The 20,175-nt window shown below is 43.3% G+C and overlaps 2 protein-coding genes across 2 annotated transcripts in view; both read right to left on the bottom strand.

Moving 5' to 3' along the window:
• Nucleotides 1-5,717: 5,717 nt before the first annotated feature.
• On the bottom strand, nt 5,718-8,506 carry ndufa12 (NADH:ubiquinone oxidoreductase subunit A12). The gene is made up of 4 exons (XM_015962386.3): nt 8,352-8,506; nt 8,010-8,095; nt 6,160-6,247; nt 5,718-5,984 (listed from the first exon to the last, which is right to left on the bottom strand). Exons 1-4 carry the CDS (start codon nt 8,438-8,440, stop codon nt 5,804-5,806), a joined length of 444 nt encoding a protein of 147 aa, XP_015817872.1. The 5' UTR covers nt 8,441-8,506; the 3' UTR covers nt 5,718-5,803.
• Nucleotides 8,507-10,217: 1,711 nt separating this feature from the next.
• Nucleotides 10,218-20,175, bottom strand: part of fgd6 (FYVE, RhoGEF and PH domain containing 6) — a 38,685-nt gene continuing 28,727 nt past the window's right edge. Inside the window, exons 9-21 of the mRNA XM_015962398.3 lie at nt 18,540-18,590; nt 18,388-18,446; nt 18,230-18,301; nt 18,072-18,140; nt 17,894-17,977; nt 17,711-17,790; nt 17,531-17,633; nt 17,191-17,334; nt 17,009-17,111; nt 13,943-14,037; nt 13,720-13,848; nt 13,494-13,642; nt 10,218-10,417 (exon numbers count right to left, since the gene is read on the bottom strand). Of these exons, the coding sequence (XP_015817884.3) occupies nt 10,375-10,417; nt 13,494-13,642; nt 13,720-13,848; nt 13,943-14,037; nt 17,009-17,111; nt 17,191-17,334; nt 17,531-17,633; nt 17,711-17,790; nt 17,894-17,977; nt 18,072-18,140; nt 18,230-18,301; nt 18,388-18,446; nt 18,540-18,590 (1,181 nt within the window). The 3' untranslated portion in view covers nt 10,218-10,374. The remainder of the gene's footprint in view (nt 10,418-13,493; nt 13,643-13,719; nt 13,849-13,942; nt 14,038-17,008; nt 17,112-17,190; nt 17,335-17,530; nt 17,634-17,710; nt 17,791-17,893; nt 17,978-18,071; nt 18,141-18,229; nt 18,302-18,387; nt 18,447-18,539; nt 18,591-20,175) is intronic.

Genomic DNA, 20,175 nt, shown 5'->3' with positions numbered 1-20,175 from the left:
GCGCTGATAATCTGCACGGCCTGATAACAGCCTGTGTGCTTACATGAGCGCGGCTGGACTCTGCACCCACTCACGCTCAGAGGCACGCTTCGTACGAGAACAGGCTGAGGGTGCTCCGGCGTCCAGCTGACTTCAACCATAATAAACGTGTTTTATCCCTTCAGTGTGATAAAAGGTTCCACTGAGACACACCTCACTGGTCGTTAATGTCCCTTCAGTTCCTTTAAAGCTCATAATCACTTAAATAATATAAAACCCTTTTATATTATTAGAGAAACATCACCTGTAATATTTGAAGGACTTGAATGAAATGTTTATAGGATCCTCACCTCGGGTGTTTCTCAACGTCAAGGCGCCTGGCCTCGCGAAGCAATGTCTTGCGAGGCCAGGCGCCTTGCTTACGAGGACACGGTCCTTCCTTGGTCTTCTCACCTTTCTGGACTGCTGTTTTTCTCCCCTTTTCCCCCTCCTCCCACTGCTCTGTGGGTTTAGGTCTCCTCCCTCTCCGGTCAGCTCATGGGTCCCCAGAAGAACGAAAAAATGAAAGCAGGTCAACGAGGCTGAAAAGATATTTTCCGATTTGCCGTACGCCCTGGACATACATGCTGTGTACTGCAATTTAAATGAAAAAGTAATGATGGGTGTTTCGACCACGCCTGGTGACGTACTTTAACATTTGTCAGCTTGTAAAAGTTCGTAATTAGCATGACTACACACCAGAAATGGGCACGTCGCATATGTGACGTCACCACAGACTCTCCTCTCCCCTAGCATAGCTGCTACTCACCACATGACCAGACTTATGGTGGTTCTGTCCTCCTGAAGGAAGGATTGGAAGTTTGCTGAACTTACAGCCGTTTTCCCTCTGCGTTCTCCGTGTCTGGTTCGATGACGTCACTTTCGTGAAGCGCATTTGTAGTCCTGGACTCATTTTCACACCAAACCTAAAATATTATTCTCCCCGTTCGAAAATGAGCGAGTTCTTGGTATCAAAATGTGTGTTTAAAATTCACGGACATCACGTGTGAAATCCATGTCACAAAACAAGCGGAATTAGAAAATAGCGTTTTTAGCCTCGTTGACTTGCATTTGTTTTTCGTCCTTCCGGGGAACCGTGGTTCATAGGTAGATGGGCGTGACTTAAGTTCCCTTTGCTCTGCTCCTCACCTCCTCCTCCTCCTGCTTGCTGCAGACGAGGAGCAGAGGGCTCATCGAGGAGTTGATCAGTCACGTGCGGCTTAAACACGGAGGGAGAGAAAGGGGAAAAAAAGACATTCCGATTCGGCTCCTCCGGATGGGGTCAGCTCTGATTGGTCACTTCAAAGAGTCGGCTCCGTTTCGTTCATGAACGACACATCGAGGGTTCCTATTAGCTCCATTTATCCAAGGTCAGGTCGTGAGGTCTCTGGTTCCTCCTGGGGGATTCCAAGACTTTCCCAGACTAGAGAGGATCCAGCAAGTTTTGGATTTTCCTCAGGATCTCCCAGGGATGTACCTGAAGAGCATCTGATTAGGATGCTTGAACCTCCTCAGCTGACTCTTCCTGGTGAGGAGGAGCAGCAGCTCCACGATCTGGTGCTGATGGCCATGATCAGGAGGCGATGCACCAACAAGTCAGACCCCAAACCCAGATACTTGATGCCGAGACTCACTCCTACTCCAGGGAAGGACTTCCGTAAGAAAGATAAGATGTTCCTAGACGCTAAATAAGATCATAAAGGAAACATTTAACCTCATTTCCTGAGTTTCTAGACAATCTGACCTGCTCTTATCACGGTGGCCAATCAGAGCCTCGTTACAAGTTTAAACAAATTTTGTCGTTCCACCACGCCCGGCTCCTGAGTCTGATGTGCTTTTGGTTTTCTTGCCTGATTTGTTGTGACCTAAAAGAAGGACAAAACAGACACGAGTCGGTTAATAAAGCGTGATGAATAAAAACAACAATAACCAGAACATATTCACGCAGGAACAGGAATGAACCAGGCACGACACGAGGAACCACCAAACAACAATCTTCTCCTAAACCAGGGAGCAAAAACACAGAGGAGGAGGAGGAGAAGTCAGACCTGAAGGGAGGCAAACGTAATCAGGATTAAATTACAGAATAAAACACAAAGTAAACAGAAGAACAAACATGAAAGGTTATTTTGCTGATGTCACACTTCCTCTGCAGCTAAGCTGATGCTGCAGAGCTGCTTTTTTATGGCTTTAATCAATAAAAATAACAAATCCTCAAAAAAAAAAACATCCCATTGGACGATGCTGCACTGAAAACACTTAAAAAACAAGAAACTTTTTGGATTGGTGGATTGATGCTGCGTCTGCGGTGATGTGGGCGCTGTACCGGTCTGTCGTGGTGAAGAGAGAGCTGAGCTGGAAGGCGAACTTCTCAAATTCCAACCCTCACCTATGGTCACGAGCGTTGGGTAGAGACCAAAAGAACGAGATCGCAGATACAAGCGGCCGAAATGAGTTTTCTCAGCAGGGTGGCTGGGCTCTCCCTTAGAGATAGGGTGAGAAGCTCGGTCATCCGGGAGGGGCTCGGAGTAGACCCGCTGCTCCTCCACATCGAGAGGAGCCAGTTGAGGTGGCTCGGGCATCTGGTCAGGATGCCTCCTGGATGCCTCCCTGGTGAGGTTTTCCGGGCACGTCCAACCGGGAGGAGACCTAAAGGAAGAACTAGGACATGCTGGAGGGACTACGTCTCTCTGGCCAGGGAATGCCTTAGGATTCCCCCGGAGGAGCTGGCACAAGTAGCTGAAGAGAGGGAAGTCTGGGTCTCCATAACCCAACCATGGATAGACGAAATGGATGGATGACACTTTTTCTAATCCTCTCTTTATCCATATAGAAGTTAGGTCAGCACTCTCATCTAGAATGATCAAAAATAGAAATTATTCCCAGAAAAACACAGAATGTCTTGACGGTGCCTAAATAAGCCAACGGATTAAAGAGAAAGCTGTTTTTTTCCCTTAATCTGTGGAAGTGTCTGGTGTTTTTCAGAATTTCAAAGTTTTCACCTAAATCAATAAAAAACATCAGGAAAGAGCTGATTATATGAGTCTAAGGACTTGTTGTTTTTTAAATTAAGATGTATTAACATGTCCAAGCAGCTAATTAATCCGTTTTTTTATTAAAGGTGGTGAATATCTCTAAATTTTATTAAAAAAAATAACACACATCACAAGAAAATCTAAGAGAAGTTTCACTACGGAGCACCAAAAATAAGGAAAGCTAAAGCAAATTTTTAGGTTGACTTTCCCAGTTCTCAGTTATCCTCCGATGTGAGCCGCAGCATTTATGGAAAAAGAACAAAACTGGGAAATTTTAAACCCAAACGCTCCAAGGAAAAGCTGGGAAAACAATGATGATTAATGACCCAAAGCAGGAACTAAGGAAAGCTGTGGTTTGGATCAAAAACACGAACACTGACGGATGTCACGCTCTCTATAAAACAACCCACTGAAGGGAGCAAGCGAGGCATGAATGATGCAGGAGGAGAGCAGGACCGGACAGGGAGGAAGATGGAGACTGAAGTAAGGGAGGTGAACACTCTCAGGAGACCTGACAGGAGTGAGAGGAATCCCAAGAATCCAGCCTGATTCTGGTGCCGTGCCTCTGCACGAAGCTGCAGCAGCAAACACAAGGACGGAGGCCGACATTATCTGCTCCATTTACACAGCATGAATCAGATTGTAGCCATCAGCCCCAGTGAGATGGAGATGTAGCTGAAGAGCACTTAATAAGCGCTCCGCTGGATGGAAATGTTAAACGCAGCTCAGGGAGCACGCTCTCAGTCCAATCACCCGCAGCTCAGTGTTCATCCGTTACTTCAAGGGTTTAAATGAGACGCTGTCTTCATTTCTAATTAAACAAAAGTCTCTTCTGCCATGAAAACAGACACGGTGGAGGATTTCTGCTGGGACCACAGGCCTGAAACACAAAGGCAAACAGCGCCCTCCTCTGGTAATTAAAACACACTACAGATCACCAACCCTACTGAACATCCTTGCCTTCAGAAAAGTCACATAAAAGCTATAAAAGACGAAATCTCCTCATTTTAAGGACTCATTTGACAAAGTCTCCACTGGAGAACTTCTTTAGGCAAATTAAGTTAGCAGCACAGCTATAAATAAGGGTTTAAATTACTTTACAGAACCACAGAGCTTCACAGAGGGTAGAAGGAAAAATGTTTTTGTTAAATCAGTAAAAGTGGCTCACGTTAATGTAGCGTAATGGTTGTTGTCTCTTTTATGAAAGATGAACCATTCTACATAATAATCTGGAATATTAATTTTTACAAATTAATGACCAAATGTTATAGAGATAAGAAGACTCAAAGGTTGTTTTCATCGATAAACTGACGATCATATCCGTGTGTCTGTGTTTCAGTTCAATGAAAAGGCAAGTTTAACTTTTAAGAGATTTTACTCTTCAATTTAAACTAACGATTTGAAATGACAATCATAGGAAAAACAATCAACATTGACAACCTTGTTGGACAATCTTTAACAGTTGATATTTTAAGCTTGCACCAATAGACCTTGTGTTGGATGTGCTAAGATGGAGGATGATGGAATTATGAACGCGTGCATGCAGGTGCGAGATTGCTTCAGGGAGAGAAAAGGTGATCTGAGTGAAAAAATGATGTTTTGCAATTAAACTTTAGTTCTTATTAGAAAAACAGCATCAGAACGCTATCTATTGTGTTCTGCCTCACCGACCTTAGGACCCCCTTTAGATCTGGACCCCGGAGGATGTGTTCACCAGGTCACACCTTGGCTGGCAGAGAAGACGAAGGTGTGTGGCGGTCCAGTCCCGGGTTGACCTCGGTACACGTTGCTGAAGCGTTTAGCAGATGCGCTTTCTCAAGTTTAAATTAACTCAGAAATCAAAAGACTCTGGGACGAGTCTGCGTTAGCAGGTTGCATTTCAGCTATCCTGTAGCGTGGTGGGAGAAAAGAGCCTGCAGGGCTCCTTTCCCCGTGGCGTTGGTTCCGCACTTCCTCTCTTCCGTTCTCACTCTCGTTCAACAACCTTTACGCTCTTTTAATTTCTGCAAGATATTGAAAGTTTGATGAAATCCGGAGCTTTTTTGCCAAAATCTTGCCAAAGTTTTGTGAAATTAGATTAGCAAACTGTTGCAGTAAGACCTCACTCTAACTTTAGTAAAACCCTGCAAGTTTAGCCAAGTCTCAGATAAGTTTGTTTTTGAGTTGCAGGGTTACTTTTTTCTAGCCTGGCCTGCCACTCGTCGTCGGTTTAATTCTGCACAGAGAGAGGATTAAACAGAGGAGTCTGGCAGGCCAGGCTAACTTTTAGATTAATCTTGAATTACTTTCTTCCAATTATCTAAAGGTTTTTGCAGGATTCTGAGCTGCTTTTGCACAGTCCTGGGTTGTTGTTTTTTATAAGATTCTGCTAATTTTCTGTGTTTTCATCAGTCCAACAACTTTCTATCAGCAGAATTCTGCAGTGGTCAGCTCACTGGCCGAGGCAGCTTTAGGGCTGTAAACATGTGCAGTAACACACATGCAATCAGGTTTTATGGTCAATCGAGTTCTTTTCCTTTAAACTATAAAAACTGCCCCGGAAACCCAAAAGCTGGACGACCTTGTTTTAAAAACAGATTCACGCACGATCTGCTAGTTTCACTGAAATCACTGACGACAAACTTTACAGGAAACAGACACAGAAGTTAACTCATTCCCATCACAAACGTTTGTATAGAGACTTTATTTTGAACGTGTTGGAAACAGGCAGGAATCCATAATTTACACAGGAGAAAGGAAGAGGTCAGAGTTCACTGGGCTCCGGCTTTGGGGGGGACCCACTCGTGGATCTTTTTACGAGTGGTGGGATAAGGGACGTACTGCTGAGGGGTGCCGCTTACGTTGAACTGATGCACCTCAGCGAAGAACTTCTTGGGTTCTGGAGGATGTGTGGTGGGTGGATCATCTGTCATAGAGTGCAGCCAGCGATGCCTGAGGAATGAAAAAAACCCAAAAAGATTTCCTCTTTTTCATTTTCCACCGTCTGCATTCAGAACTAAAATAAATACTAAACATAATTTAACACCCGAGATGAACTAATCTGTCAGTTTAGGCTTTTTCAAAACTACTTGTAGTTTAAATTGACGCTAGAGGACACGTCACACACCACTCAGCTGGCACCATGCTGCCGTCCACCTCCCACGTCGTGTTCTTCCCGTTCATCTCTTTGGTGTAGATCACCCAACGATGACGCCCTGAACAAAACGACAGAAAAAATATAATTTCTTACTGGTGACTGCAGAAAAGCCAGAGGAGAAGCACCCTCAAAGGCCGTCAAAATCACATGATTTTCTGGGAGGTCGAAGATTTTCTAACAACATGTTTCAGCAGCAGAGAGGAGCTGCAACAACTATTCCACGTTCTCAGACTCGTATCTTACTTGAACTGAAACAAAAAGCTTAAAAAAACATTGTTTAAATAAAAAGTAAATGGCCTGTATTTGTAGAACTCATTCTTAGGGTTCTACGACCTCCTAAAGCTCTTCACAACACAATCGGTCCCTCCCTTCCTCAGCTCCCTGTCTCCTATCGCATCAGGTTTAAGGTCATCCTGTTTGTGTTGAAGGCGTTAAACTCAGGGGCACCTAAATACCTTTCTGACATCATCCACCGACACGTCTCGGTGCGTTCCCTTAGGTCAGCTGACCAGAGACTATTAACCGTGCCCAGGTACAGCCCGAAGTCTCGTGGGAGTCGTGCCTTTACAGCGCTCGGACCAAGTCTCTGGAATGAGCTGCCAGCCGACGTAAAGCAGGCCAAATCACTGGAGACCGTTAAAAGCCGACTAGAAACACATCTGTTCTCGCTGGCGTTTGGACACTGAAGCTAGGATTGCGTGGGCAGCATCACTTTGAATGTGTCTGGATCTGATTCTGGAAAAAGGACTGATATGGATTGCGAACTTGTACTCGGGACTTCTTATTGTATTTTAAATGGTTATATGTCTGTTTTATTGTTGTGCTTGTTATTGGTGTACAGCGCTTTGTTTGTCCGTTCTGAGCATGTGAAAGCGCTTTATAAATAAAGTTGATTTGATTTTGAATCAGTCATTCACCCATTCACACACACATTCACATGCTGGTTTGGATGTTAGCTATGTTGTACCCACAGCTGCCCTGACAGAGGCGAGGCCTGCCATACGCAAGCGCCACCGGTCCCTCAACACCAGCAGACAAGGTCTCGCCCAAGGACACAACAGCAGCAGCCTCTGGTCAGAGATTGAACCTGCAACCTTCTGATTACTGGACAACCCGCTCTACATCTTGAACTGCTGCTGTCCCATAAAGTTTAAACATTAATTTACCAACTAAACAAAACTAAACAAAAAAAGAGAAATATTTAATTTCTTTTATGCTATCAACAGTTCTCCAGGTTTTCTGGTGGTCTTTCAGAACTTTCTTTGGATTTTGACAACTTTTTTCAATTGTCAGATTCAGAAATGAGCACATGACTGTTTTTCTTGTTATCCTCCAAGTGCGAATAATTAAAATAGCAAAGCAGACCCAGAATTCATTTTGTACTTTTAAGTTGGGGAGAAAAACTGTTGACATAAACAAAGTGTCTTTAAATTGAACTGTTAAACAAATGCAAGCAGACATGGCTAAGGAGCAATCTGAAATGATGTTCTGCATCTCTGGTACCTGAATGTGCTGCAAATCTCCTTCAACCATTCACTCAAACAAACAAATGAGTAAAAAAACAACAAATAGCGTGGACATAACACAGTCTTTAGTGAAATAAAGAGAGAAAGGTTGAACTGTTTTACTTATTTTACCATTCAGTTTAAACAAATGCAACAGTCTGTGGTGTGAGAGGTAACTTTCAATGTGAAGATTTGCATCACTTAACGCTGAAATTAAATGATTATTTTTCAGAAAGTAAAAAACTAGCAAGAACTCGTAGACAAAACACACAAAACAAAACAAACAAAAAAAATTAAATGACTTCAAAGACTCACCAAAGAAGCAGTTCTTCTTGTCCTCATAGTATTTGTTCCCATATTTATCAACGCCGACCAAAGCGCCGGTTTTCAAATCATTCACTCTGCAAAACAAATGGTTTTAAGTTTTAATTACTCTATCACTAATAATCAAATTCATCAAATAAGTGATGCAATTAATCAAACTTTAGGTTATACTTTAATTTACTGTCTTAACTGTCTTTTTCTGACTTGTCAACATGCTAGCTAAAGTTAGCCTAATTAAAACCCGTTTAAAAGGCTCGTTTCGAATATTGTCCAAAATTTATTCATTTCGCAAGACAATAAAAGCAGTATAATAATATGTCCAACTAAACTGACCTAAAAAACTGAAGTAGTAAACCTCGAACTCCTCCATGACCTCGTATTTGCCCCCAAGCCCTTCGAAGCAGGTTAGCATACTCCGCCATGTTTCAGACGGAAGCGTCTCAAACACAGTCCGACAAAACTGGGAGCTAATTTTATGTTCCGCATGCTACTTATTTCAATAATAATAATAATAATAATATAATAATCGTCATCATCATAAGAATCATAATAATTTGCCCCAAGCCCTTTCTTCACCATGATGATGGACACGCTGACAGATTAAATTAGGCAGGAGTCTCCATGAACTATGATGTTCACTAATGACCGTGATCTGTAGTGAGAAGGGAGCTGGTAGGGGGAAATCTTGTAGGTATGAAGGTGGAGGACACAAAAGATAGGAGCAAATGGAGACAGATTATTGACTGTGGAGATGGCTGAAGCAAAACAATAAAATGGTAAAATAAGAATCATGCAAACTGTAATCACTTCTGAAATGATTCCAGGTCCATTTGCTGCCAAGAACTAATCTAACTCAGTTCAGGTTCTCTGCTCTGGTTGTGAAATGAGACATAAAACATAATCTTTCATATCGCTGTTTAGATCAAATACAAAGGGACAAAGTAGATACTCAACATTAACGTGAACTCTTGCTTCCTAAAGTCCTCTGTCGTCACTTTGTAATAAAACCATAAGGGGGGGATGTTGTCCTTCTGCAGTTTCTCATCAAACAGCAAAGCCACAAATGGACACAATGACAAGTGATTTACAGATATTTTATTAGGAACTGTTGCCTGACAGTTTAAAATGCTGTTCAAAAGAGACTAGGTCAGAGTGTTTACAAGTGTTAACGTACAATCATGGAGAAATGCTTCAGACTGCAGCAGATTTTCTTCTCATCATCAGAGATGGCCGAACAGGTCTAACGACGAGCATTTGTTTAGCCACACACGGTATGAATTTAGGGTTTCTAAATCAGCATCCTTACAGACTTCTGAAACTTCAAGAAGCTTCTGTTCATTTTAATGTATACCATCTGACGTTACAGCTGTAGGCAGCCTGGGTCGTAACATCGGAGTACCAAGAAAATGAGCTGATGCGACATTTGATACCGAAACACAAAACATTTCATTTTTTCTCAAAACAGAACAAGGCTCAATGTCTGTAAAAGAAAATGAGTTTTTTACATGTTTTTGTCTGCTGAGCATTACTTAAGAAATACAATTCATGACAACTTTCCACAGTGTTTACTTGTAAAAAACAACCCAAACAAACAAAAGTCAAATAATGACTTTGATCATTTTTGTAACAACTCTGACTCTAAATACGTGGCAGCCTGCGCTTTTCCAACAATAAATCTTCATATCTTATAAATATTAGCTCTCATCTTTGAAAAAACAAGAAAAAAACAGATCAGCGGTGTACTTTTATGTGCATTTATTTCCTGTTAACCCTTTCTGGTTTGGTTAAACAGGCTAAAAACGTTCATGCTGTGTTTATATCTATAGGATGTGTGATCGTTCCAGTCGTATCCAGGATGTCTGTTTTTAAATGATGATAATGAAACTTTTGAAAACTTATCCGTGTAAAATCTTTCAACAAAAGACGAACACGAACAACAGGTGATCAACTTCCTGTTTCTGTGCCTGATTTTCACAGTAAAATCCTGCTTTGTTATATAAACTCTGCTAAAATCGTTCTGAAGGAACCGTGTTTAAAATCCTGTGGGTCAAAAATGGTTCCACACACCTGAAAGCCTTTAAGAATCATTTCCAAACCTCCAAAGATAGATCTCCTGCACATTCACACACGCTCCTGGAGTTGACCTCTGACCCAGTCTTAGCTACGATCTCAGTCCGAAAGAATAACATCAGAAGCTGCAGTTGGTTTGAAACGTCTCTGCGGGGAAAGCAGTCATGCTTCTGCGTTCAGTTTGGAATCCGTCCCACCTGGATCCTTCCTGAGCTGCTGAACCTGGATGTGGTCCATCGGCCGACCCTGGACGTCCATTCAGATCCTCTTCACTGCCTCAACGTGACTACTGTTCAAGAATCATGGCCTCCTGGAAGGCTTCGATCCATCTAAAGAAAAATAAACAAATATGAAATTTGCTGCAGCTGAAAAACACAAAGCTCAAGTTTCTGCTCATCTGATGAAATTCACTCCCATTTTGGCTTTTTTTTAGGTTGTTTATGTTGTTGTTGTTTACTTATTTTTAAAGGGACTTTACAGAGTTTTGAATTTTTATGCTCGTGATTGCCCCCTCAGGCCAAAAGCGTAACGGCAGCTTCAATAGTAGGCTCGTGCACGCGGCGCGCATGCTGTACGTGCACACTCCTTAACGAAAATAACAGCTGAGACAGTCCTGTGTGTGTGTGTGTGTGTGTGGGGGGGGGGCCCGGAGGACAGAGGACAGGAGAACATGCAGCTAACTAATTAAATAATGTGGTTCTGTAGCTTTCTCTTCAGCACAGCCGACAAAGGTTTATGATGGGTCAGTCCTCCTGCATGCTCAGATCATTCCCTTCCCTTGCTTGAAAAATTGTTCCAAAATGAAAGTTGAACCCACATCTTTTTTATCTGTGAATTCAATGCCGTTCGGCGAGTCTCAAATAAAAATTTGGGCAACTTACTGTAAAAAAAAATACCATTAATGTAAAAAAGAAACTCTAAATAAACTATGTTCACATCCAGAATCAAACCCAGGTCTTCTGCATGAGAGTCCGACATCTTACTAGGTGAGCTAAAGCACCAGTGACGTCCTTTGCATCTGTAACATTTATATCCTTGATGACAGCTGAAACAACGTTCAAAGAACGGTTCGGAGTGAAAATGGCTATTTTGTTGCTAATTAGCAGGAAATATCTAGAAGAAAGTTCTACAGAAAGTAGCTAAGGGTCCTCAGAAATGTAGCTAGCTTTGTCACTAGGCGTTAGGAACAGCGACAAAGTGGCACTGCCTCTCTCTCTGCTGCTAAAGCTACGGATAGCAAATGCTACGGGCGATGCCTGAGCGTGAACGCGCATGAAGCAGCCTGCTCGACCCGAGCATCTCTCTTTTTCTGTGATTTTACAGAAAAACAGGCAATCACAGTAAAAATGCCAGGGCTCATTCTACAGGACCAGGGCATTGCAGGAGAATGTATGAAGAAGACATTTATTATTTCTATACATGTTTTGTCCGTCACACTTCCATAATGTCCCTTTAAATAAAGAAACCAGTTTACTGACTTTAGACTAGAATATTATGAGTGAGACGAGCTTGATCAGATACAGCTAATGTCACGTCTTCTTTTCTTGGTAACCTTAACTTTGTCTCTAAAGTCACTGAAAACCCGAACGCTCTGAAAAAACAGCATTTGATGTCTGAGTGTAAACAACGACTCAGCAAGATGCTCACGTTTATGGGAGAAAGAAAATCTTCTATTTTCACGTCTCCAAACTTTGAATCCATTTTCAGGCCATAAAATCTCATTTTCTCCTTTAATGTTCTTCAGATTATTTTTTTCAAAAAATAAAAAATCAGAAGAAATTATTATTATTAAAATTATTTAGGGAGAAAAAAGCTCTGAGACAAGAATTAAAATGACTTCACGGGGCTCTACATGCTGTACTAACTCTGAAACGCCAACGTTTCTTCTTCAAAAAAAGAAAAAGAAAAAAAAAGAGTATTATTTAGAAATTAATCTAAAATTTTATGAAGAGAGTAAAAAGTGTGGATTTTTGTTGTGAAACTACAGAAGTGCTCCTCAGTCTGGCTTTAGACCTCACCACAGCACAGAAACTGCACATCTTCGTGTATTAAATGATATCCTGGTGGCAACTGATTCTGGTCCCCATGTTCTGCTACTCCTGGACCTCTCTGCTGCCTTCGACACAGTGGACCATGACGTCCTAGTTAGGAGGTTGGAGGTAACAGGGATCCCACTTCATTGGTTCAGATCATATTTGTGTTCACATTGACAGCTTTTCCTCTCCATCTACTCCACTTCGCTGGGGTGTGCCTCAGGGTTCGATTCTAGGGCCACTCCTATTCTCGATTTACTTACTGCCATTGGGGATGATTCTGACTAACCTTGGAATAAGTTATCACCTTTACGCGGACGATTGCCAGATTTATCTGACGTTAAGTAAACCTGACTCAACACGCCTCCTTGTCGACTGTATTACTGCAGCTAAAGGCTGGCTGTCGGAGAACTTCCTTTGCCTTAACGAAAACAAGACCGACGCCATTCTTTTTAATCCAATAAATCCAAAGCATGCACCTGGTGACTCCCCTCTACCGTTTTTAAATCTTAAATCCTGTGTATCCAGTCTGGGAGTGAAACCTGACTCTGATCTGTTAATGAGTTCACAAACTAACTCTACAGTCTGGTCCTGCTTTTTCCAACTATGTCGCATCTCGCGCTTAAAGTCAAACGACCTCAGCTGGAGTCTGTTGTTCCCGCCTTTGTAACTACACGTTTAGACTATGCCAACTCACTACTTGTGGGTGTCAGCGCCTCAGCAATCGAGCTTCTACAGAGAAAGCAAAATGCGGCGGCTAGGTTCCTGACAAACACCTCGAGACGCTGTCTCAGTTCACCCGTCCTTGCACGCTTGCACTGGCCGCCTGTTAAATATCGCATCCAGTTTAAGGTTTTGACCTTTGTCTCCAACATTCTGAATGGTCAAGCCCCGGCTTATCTTTCAGAACTGATAAAGCCTTATGCTCCAACCAGAAACCTGCAGATCATTTGCTTTTGTGCGTCCCGAAAATGAGGTATAAATCTGGTGGAGAGCGGGCCTTTGGGTTCACTGCTCCTAAACTCTGGAACGCTCTCCCCCTTAGTGTTTGACAGGCACCAGAACTGGGTCGATTGAAGTCGGTACTGAAGGCCTTCTTCTATCATTTAGCTTTTATTCAATGATCTAGCTTTTAGTGTTTTTACGTTTTATTGTGACTCTGTATTTTATTGTTGTATGTTTCCTTTACAACTTTTTAGATTTGACCTCCTATATGACTTTTATCTGTTTTTATCTTGGGGTTTGTCCTTTTTACAGTGCAGCACTTTGGTCAGCTGTCATGCTGTTTTTAAATGTGCTGTAGAAATAAACACGGTACGGTACGGTATGGTCCCAGATCAGGAGTGAAAGCTCTCGCCCCCGAGCGAGGTACCTCTGTGCTGTGGGGATGTCGTCAGCCTTGAAGATATAAAACAGCGTGTTTTTGTGATACAGCTTGAACTGAAGCTTCTGGGCCGGGCCGTTCTTCTCCTCCCGCAGGAAGAAGCCCAGCAGAGGCTGGCTCTCCAGCGCCGCCACGTCCTACGGACAGTAAACGCATCGGTTGAGGGAAGCCTGTGTAGAGCTCATGACAGCATGAGTGAGCAGAGCGGGAATACCTCACTGGCAGCGTAGGTGTACAGGACTTTATTCTTAATGACGAACCACAGCCTCTTCCACTGCTTCTTGTTGCCCTTTGACCTGTTTAAGTAGCCACTCATGGAGGAGTTTTCTGTGTTTGCAGACACCTGGACCATAGAAACACAGAAACATAAAAATCCTGTCGTCCGTCTGCCGGTGAGGATTTCAACCTAAAACATGCTGAGGCTGTTCAGGCTGCACCTCCTTTAGTGCTGCAGGAATCTTCTTCTGTTTCCGGGTGAAGGAGAACGCTCCAGGTTTGATTGGAGACGTTGATGCTGAAGCACAGCGGTCGCCTAAAGTAGAATAAAGAGTAAATAAAAACAATGTTTTTATGAAAAATAAACTATTTCTATTGGGTCATTTCACAATGTCAACAAATGGCTTTATTTCCCTCTGAGGACTTAGATTTTGTTGTTTTAATGCAGTTTTAGACATGTGTGCTATCCATCCACTTATTCAGTCACCAACTCATCCATCTGTCCATCCATCCATTTACTTATCCACTCATCCATCCATCTATTCAGCATCCATCCATCCATCCATCCATTACTTATCCACTCATCCATCCATCTACTCAGCATCCATCCATCCAATGATCCATCCACTTATCTACTCATCATCCATCCATCCATCCATCCATTACTTATCCACTCATCCATCCATCTACTCAGCATCCATCCATCCATCCATCCATTTACTTATCCACTCATCCATCCATCTACTCAGCATCCATCCATCCAATGATCCATCCACTTATCTACTCATCATCCATCCATCCATCCATCCATTACTTATCCACTCATCCATCCATCTACTCAGCATCCATCAATCCATCCATCCATCCATTTACTTATCCACTCATCCATCCATCTACTCAGCATCCATCCATCCATCCATCCATTTACTTATCCACTCATCCATCCATCTACTCAGCATCCATCCATCCATCCATCCATTTACTTATCCACTCATCCATCCATCTACTCAGCATCCATCCATCCATCCATTTACTTATCCACTCATCCATCCATCTACTCAGCATCCATCCATCCATCCATCCATTTACTTATCCACTCATCCATCCATCTACTCAGCATCCATCCATCCATCCATCCATCCATTTACTTATCCACTCATCCATCCATCTACTCAGCATCCATCCATCCATTTACTTATCCACTCATCCATCCATCTACTCAGCATCCATCCATCCATCCATCCATCAATTTACTTATCCACTCATCCATCCATCTACTCAGCATCCATCCATCCATTTACTTATCCACTCATCCATCCATCTACTCAGCATCCATCCATCCATCCATCCATTTACTTATCCACTCATCCATCCATCTACTCAGCATCCATCCATCCATCCATCCATCCATTTACTTATCCACTCATCCATCCATCTACTCAGCATCCATCCATCCATTTACTTATCCACTCATCCATCCATCTACTCAGCATCCATCAATCCATCCATCCATTTACTTATCCACTCATCCATCCATCTACTCAGCATCCATCCATCCATCCATTTACTTATCCACTCATCCATCCATCTACTCAGCATCCATCCATCCATTTACTTATCCACTCATCCATCCATCTACTCAGCATCCATCCATCCATTTACTTATCCACTCATCCATCCATCTACTCAGCATCCATCCATCCATCCATCCATTTACTTATCCACTCATCCATCCATCTACTCAGCATCCATCCATCCATTTACTTATCCACTCATCCATCCATCTACTCAGCATCCATCCATCCATTTACTTATCCACTCATCCATCCATCTACTCAGCATCCATCCATCCATTTACTTATCCACTCATCCATCCATCTACTCAGCATCCATCCATCCATCCATCCATCCATTTACTTACTTATCCGCTCATCCATCCATCTACTCAGCATCCATCCATCCATCCATCCATCCATCCATCCATTTACTTATCCACTCATCCATCCATCTACTCAGCATCCATCCATCCATCCATTCATCCATCCATTTACTTATCCACTCATCCATCCATCTACTCAGCATCCATCCATCCAATGATATATCCACTTATATACTCATCATCCATCCATCCATTCATCCATCCATCCATCCATCCATCCACTCAGTATCCATCCATCCATCCATCCATCCATCCATCCATCCATCCATTTACTTATCCACTCATCCATCCATCTACTCAGCATCCATCCATCCATTTACTTATCCACTCATCCATCCATCTACTCAGCATCCATCCATCCATCCATCCATTTACTTATCCACTCATCCATCCATCTACTCAGCATCCATCCATCCATCCATCCATCCATTTACTTATCCACTCATCCATCCATCTACTCAGCATCCATCTATCCATCCATCCATTTACTTATCCACTCATCCATCCATCTACTCAGCATCCATCCATTTACTTATCCACTCATCCATCCATCTACTCAGCATCCATCCATCCATCCATCCATTTACTTATCCACTCATCCATCCATCTACTCAGCATCCATCCATCCATCCATTTACTTATCCACTCATCCATCCATCTACTCAGCATCCATCCATCCATCCATTTACTTATCCACTCATCCATCCATCTACTCAGCATCCATCCATCCATCCATTTACTTATCCACTCATCCATCCATCTACTCAGCATCCATCCATCCATCCATCCATCCATCCATCCATCCATCCATCCATCCATTTACTTATCCACTCATCCATCCATCTACTCAGCATCCATCCATCCATCCATCCATCCATTTACTTATCCACTCATCCATCCATCTACTCAGCATCCATCCATCCATCCATCCATTTACTTATCCACTCATCCATCCATCTACTCAGCATCCATCCATCCATCCATCCATCCATTTACTTATCCACTCATCCATCCATCTACTCAGCATCCATCCATCCATCCATCCATTTACTTATCCACTCATCCATCCATCTACTCAGCATCCATCCATCCATCCATTTACTTATCCACTCATCCATCCATCTACTCAGCATCCATCCATCCATCCATCCATCCATCCATCCATCCATCCATCCATTTACTTATCCACTCATCCATCCATCTACTCAGCATCCATCCATCCAATGATACATCCACTTATATACTCATTATCCATCCATCCATCCATCCATCCATCCATCCATCCATCCATCCATCCATCCATCCACTATCATCCGTCCATCCATCCATCCATAACAACCTGACTTACTGTTCTCCTGCAGCTTGGCAAAGCAGTGATCACACACACGAGCCGGTTGGTTCTTCAGGTACTCCAGGTAGTACTTATTGGCTGAGCAGGCCTGACACACCACCTGCATGAAGGAGACACAGATCTATGATTAGAGCAGCATCATTTTTACATAGAGAATAGGGTATGGCTGTGTTCCTCACCTTTCCACAGGCGCGACAATGATGCCTCCTCCAGGTAAGAGTGAACTCACAGGTGCAGATCATACACATGGTGGCCCTCAGGTCAGGGATCCAGATTGGAGCTTTGGATCCTAGAGGAGCTCCACTATCGACAACGCCCTCCGCCTGAAGAACAGAGGCTGATTAGCAATCTGAAAATGTGGTGTCCAAACCCAGTCCTGGAGCATGTTTTAGCTGTTTCCCTGCTACAACACACCCGATTTTATTCAGCAAGTGATTAACAGACTTCTGTAGAGCTTCATGAGCTGCTGAGCAATCGACTCATGTGTTGGAGCAAGAAACCAAATAGGGATTATTTTACCTCTTCCTGACTTCGACTTGATATAAAAGTGATTTTCTTCTTGGTGTAGTCATCGATGGCCTTGCCGATGGCCTCCAGCCACTCGTCTCTCTCTTTAGCTGAGCTGCAGACACAAAGAGCATCAGCTCAGAGAAACAAAACGTGTGCAGCTACATCCAGGTGTGGTGGTCGAGCACGCACCTGGCAGACAGGATGAAGGAGCGTTCGACGCTTTCGATGTTCAGCTCGTTCTGATAAGCCTCCTGACTCGGCTTACTCACCTGGACACAGTTAGGTAAACGGGTTCAAACGTCACATTCATATAACATAAACCAAAATCAAAGCAGGCATCCTGAAATCTTGTGTTTGCATCACGTTTCTGACCTTCATCCCAGCTAGAGACAGAACACTGTTGAGTTTGTACTGGGCAGACTGGACTGGAGTGGTGTACATGAGTGCATCATTAAACTGGAAAAACATACAAATATTAGCCTGTGCATGCTAACATCTGACGGCTGTGGCGCATCGTGACCAAACACCGTGATTGGAGATTGTTGCTCACCAGGAAAAACATGCGCGGCTGCATGACCTTCCTGGACAGTTTCATCAGCGTCCCCTCCTTCAGAAACACCTGCAAACAGCAACATGTAGCAGAAAGCTGCTATTAGACCGGGTTTCACCACGCACACGCTGATGTCGAGGGTTCTACGCCAGACGCACCCGGCCCGGCTGCACGATCTCCTGCTGACCGTTCAGACTGTACTGAATCTGCATCAGCTTCTGAAAGTTATCCTGTAAAACAAACAAACGAACCAGCATCCGTCAGACGAGACGTAGAGATTGTAAAACCGAATGTTTGAAACGGAACCAAGCCTCACCCCTTGTTTCATTATATCGTTGGCGTGGTTGGCTACTTCCTTCACGATGCTGAGCGCCGCTGCACGAAGGAAATCCAATAAGATATAAACTGTTTTAGGACAGGAATTCAGCAGAAGTCATAGACAGAGACCAGCATTGATCTTTATTTAACCTTGTGTGTCTTTATAATCCTCTAAGTCTTCTGGAAGATTCTTCAGATAATCTGTGAAAGGAAAGCTTAAATATTAACTCACTCTATTCTCAAACACGAACTGATTTCATGATGAGTTTTAATTTTTTATGAAACTTCTGATTTAGTTTGAGTAATAATATATTCATCTTCAGTTTTTATTTACCGGCTGCATTTATTTGAAGCTGAAAACTAAACGTTTTGGATTTTAAATGCATTTATTCTTCAGGACTCTTGCACTATTTTAGACCATTTTACCTCTTCTTTTCTATTAAGCTTTATTTTCTTTCTAATTATTTTCAAATTTTAGCTGGTTTTACTTTTAGGTTCCATCTTTACTAAACTTTATTTTATTTTTCCATATTCTGGTTCAACGCATCATTTTAGATTGTGATATTTTAACTAGGGATGTCCCGATCCGATCACGTGGTTTCAGACTGATCGGGACTCGGACTTTACTTCCCGATCCAAGCCCCGATCCGGACTCGGAAACTGGGTTAAAATCACAACCTGCTTCTCCTTAAAGTTTGCCAGGCTCCCCTGATGGCCTTAACTTACACACCCAGAAGGAGCGCAAAGGAGATCCAGTTTCTGCCTTTATTATATTATTTATATGGACTCAGCGTAGCGGGGATTGTTTAGAGCAGCAGGCAGACCGCTGATTATTCATGAACTCCAGCTGCGTTCTGCACACGGCCACAGTCACATTTTCTAAGTTTCTAAGTGACGTCACCATAAAGACATAATTAACACACAGTCATTCCTGTCCGTTCATTTTCTCTCTGCTAAGTTCTGTCTGTATTTGAGCATGACGCGAGGAAGCGCTCGTGCTGCAGCGCTCGTCACTGGCGCAGCCGGGCGGCGCAGCGCACACTCCGCTGTTTTTGCGGTCAATAGAACAATTTGATCTGCTGGTTAAAAAGTTACTTGTGAGGTGAAAAAGAAGGAAGCAGGCAGGAGTTTTTCTGGATGACTGGGAGTTGCAGGAAGACCAGAGACAGACAGGACAGGAAGACCAGAGACAGACAGGACAGGAAGATCTGAGACAGACAGGACAGGAAGACCAGAGACAGACAAGACAGGAAGACCAGAGACAGACAGGACAGGAAGACCAGAGACAGGCAGGACAGGAAGACCAGAGACAGACAGGACAGGAAGACCAGAGACAGACAGGACAGGAAGACCAGAGACAGGCAGGACAGGAAGACCAGAGACAGACAGGACAGGAAGACCAGAGACAGACGGGACAGGAAGGTCAGAGACAGACAGGACAGGAAGATCAGAGACAGACGGGACAGGAAGATCAGAGACAGACGGGACAGGAAGATCAGAGACAGACGGGACAGAAAGATCAGAGACAGACAGGACAGGAAGATCAGAGACAGACGGGACAGGAAGGTCAGAGACAGACGGGACAGGAAGATCAGAGACAGACGGGACAGGAAGATCAGAGACAGACGGGACAGAAAGATCAGAGACAGACGGGACAGGAAGATCAGAGACAGACAGGACAGGAAGATCAGAGACAGACGGGACAGGAAGGTCAGAGACAGACAGGACAGGAAGATCAGAGACAGACGGGACAAGAAGGTCAGAGACAGACAGGACAGGAAGATCA

Source organism: Nothobranchius furzeri, chromosome 1, assembly GCF_043380555.1.
Source record: "Nothobranchius furzeri strain GRZ-AD chromosome 1, NfurGRZ-RIMD1, whole genome shotgun sequence".
Classification (NCBI taxonomy): Eukaryota; Metazoa; Chordata; class Actinopteri; order Cyprinodontiformes; family Nothobranchiidae; genus Nothobranchius; species Nothobranchius furzeri.
The sequence above is the reverse complement of the archived record's forward strand: the minus strand, read 5'-3'. Positions and strand labels throughout refer to the sequence as shown.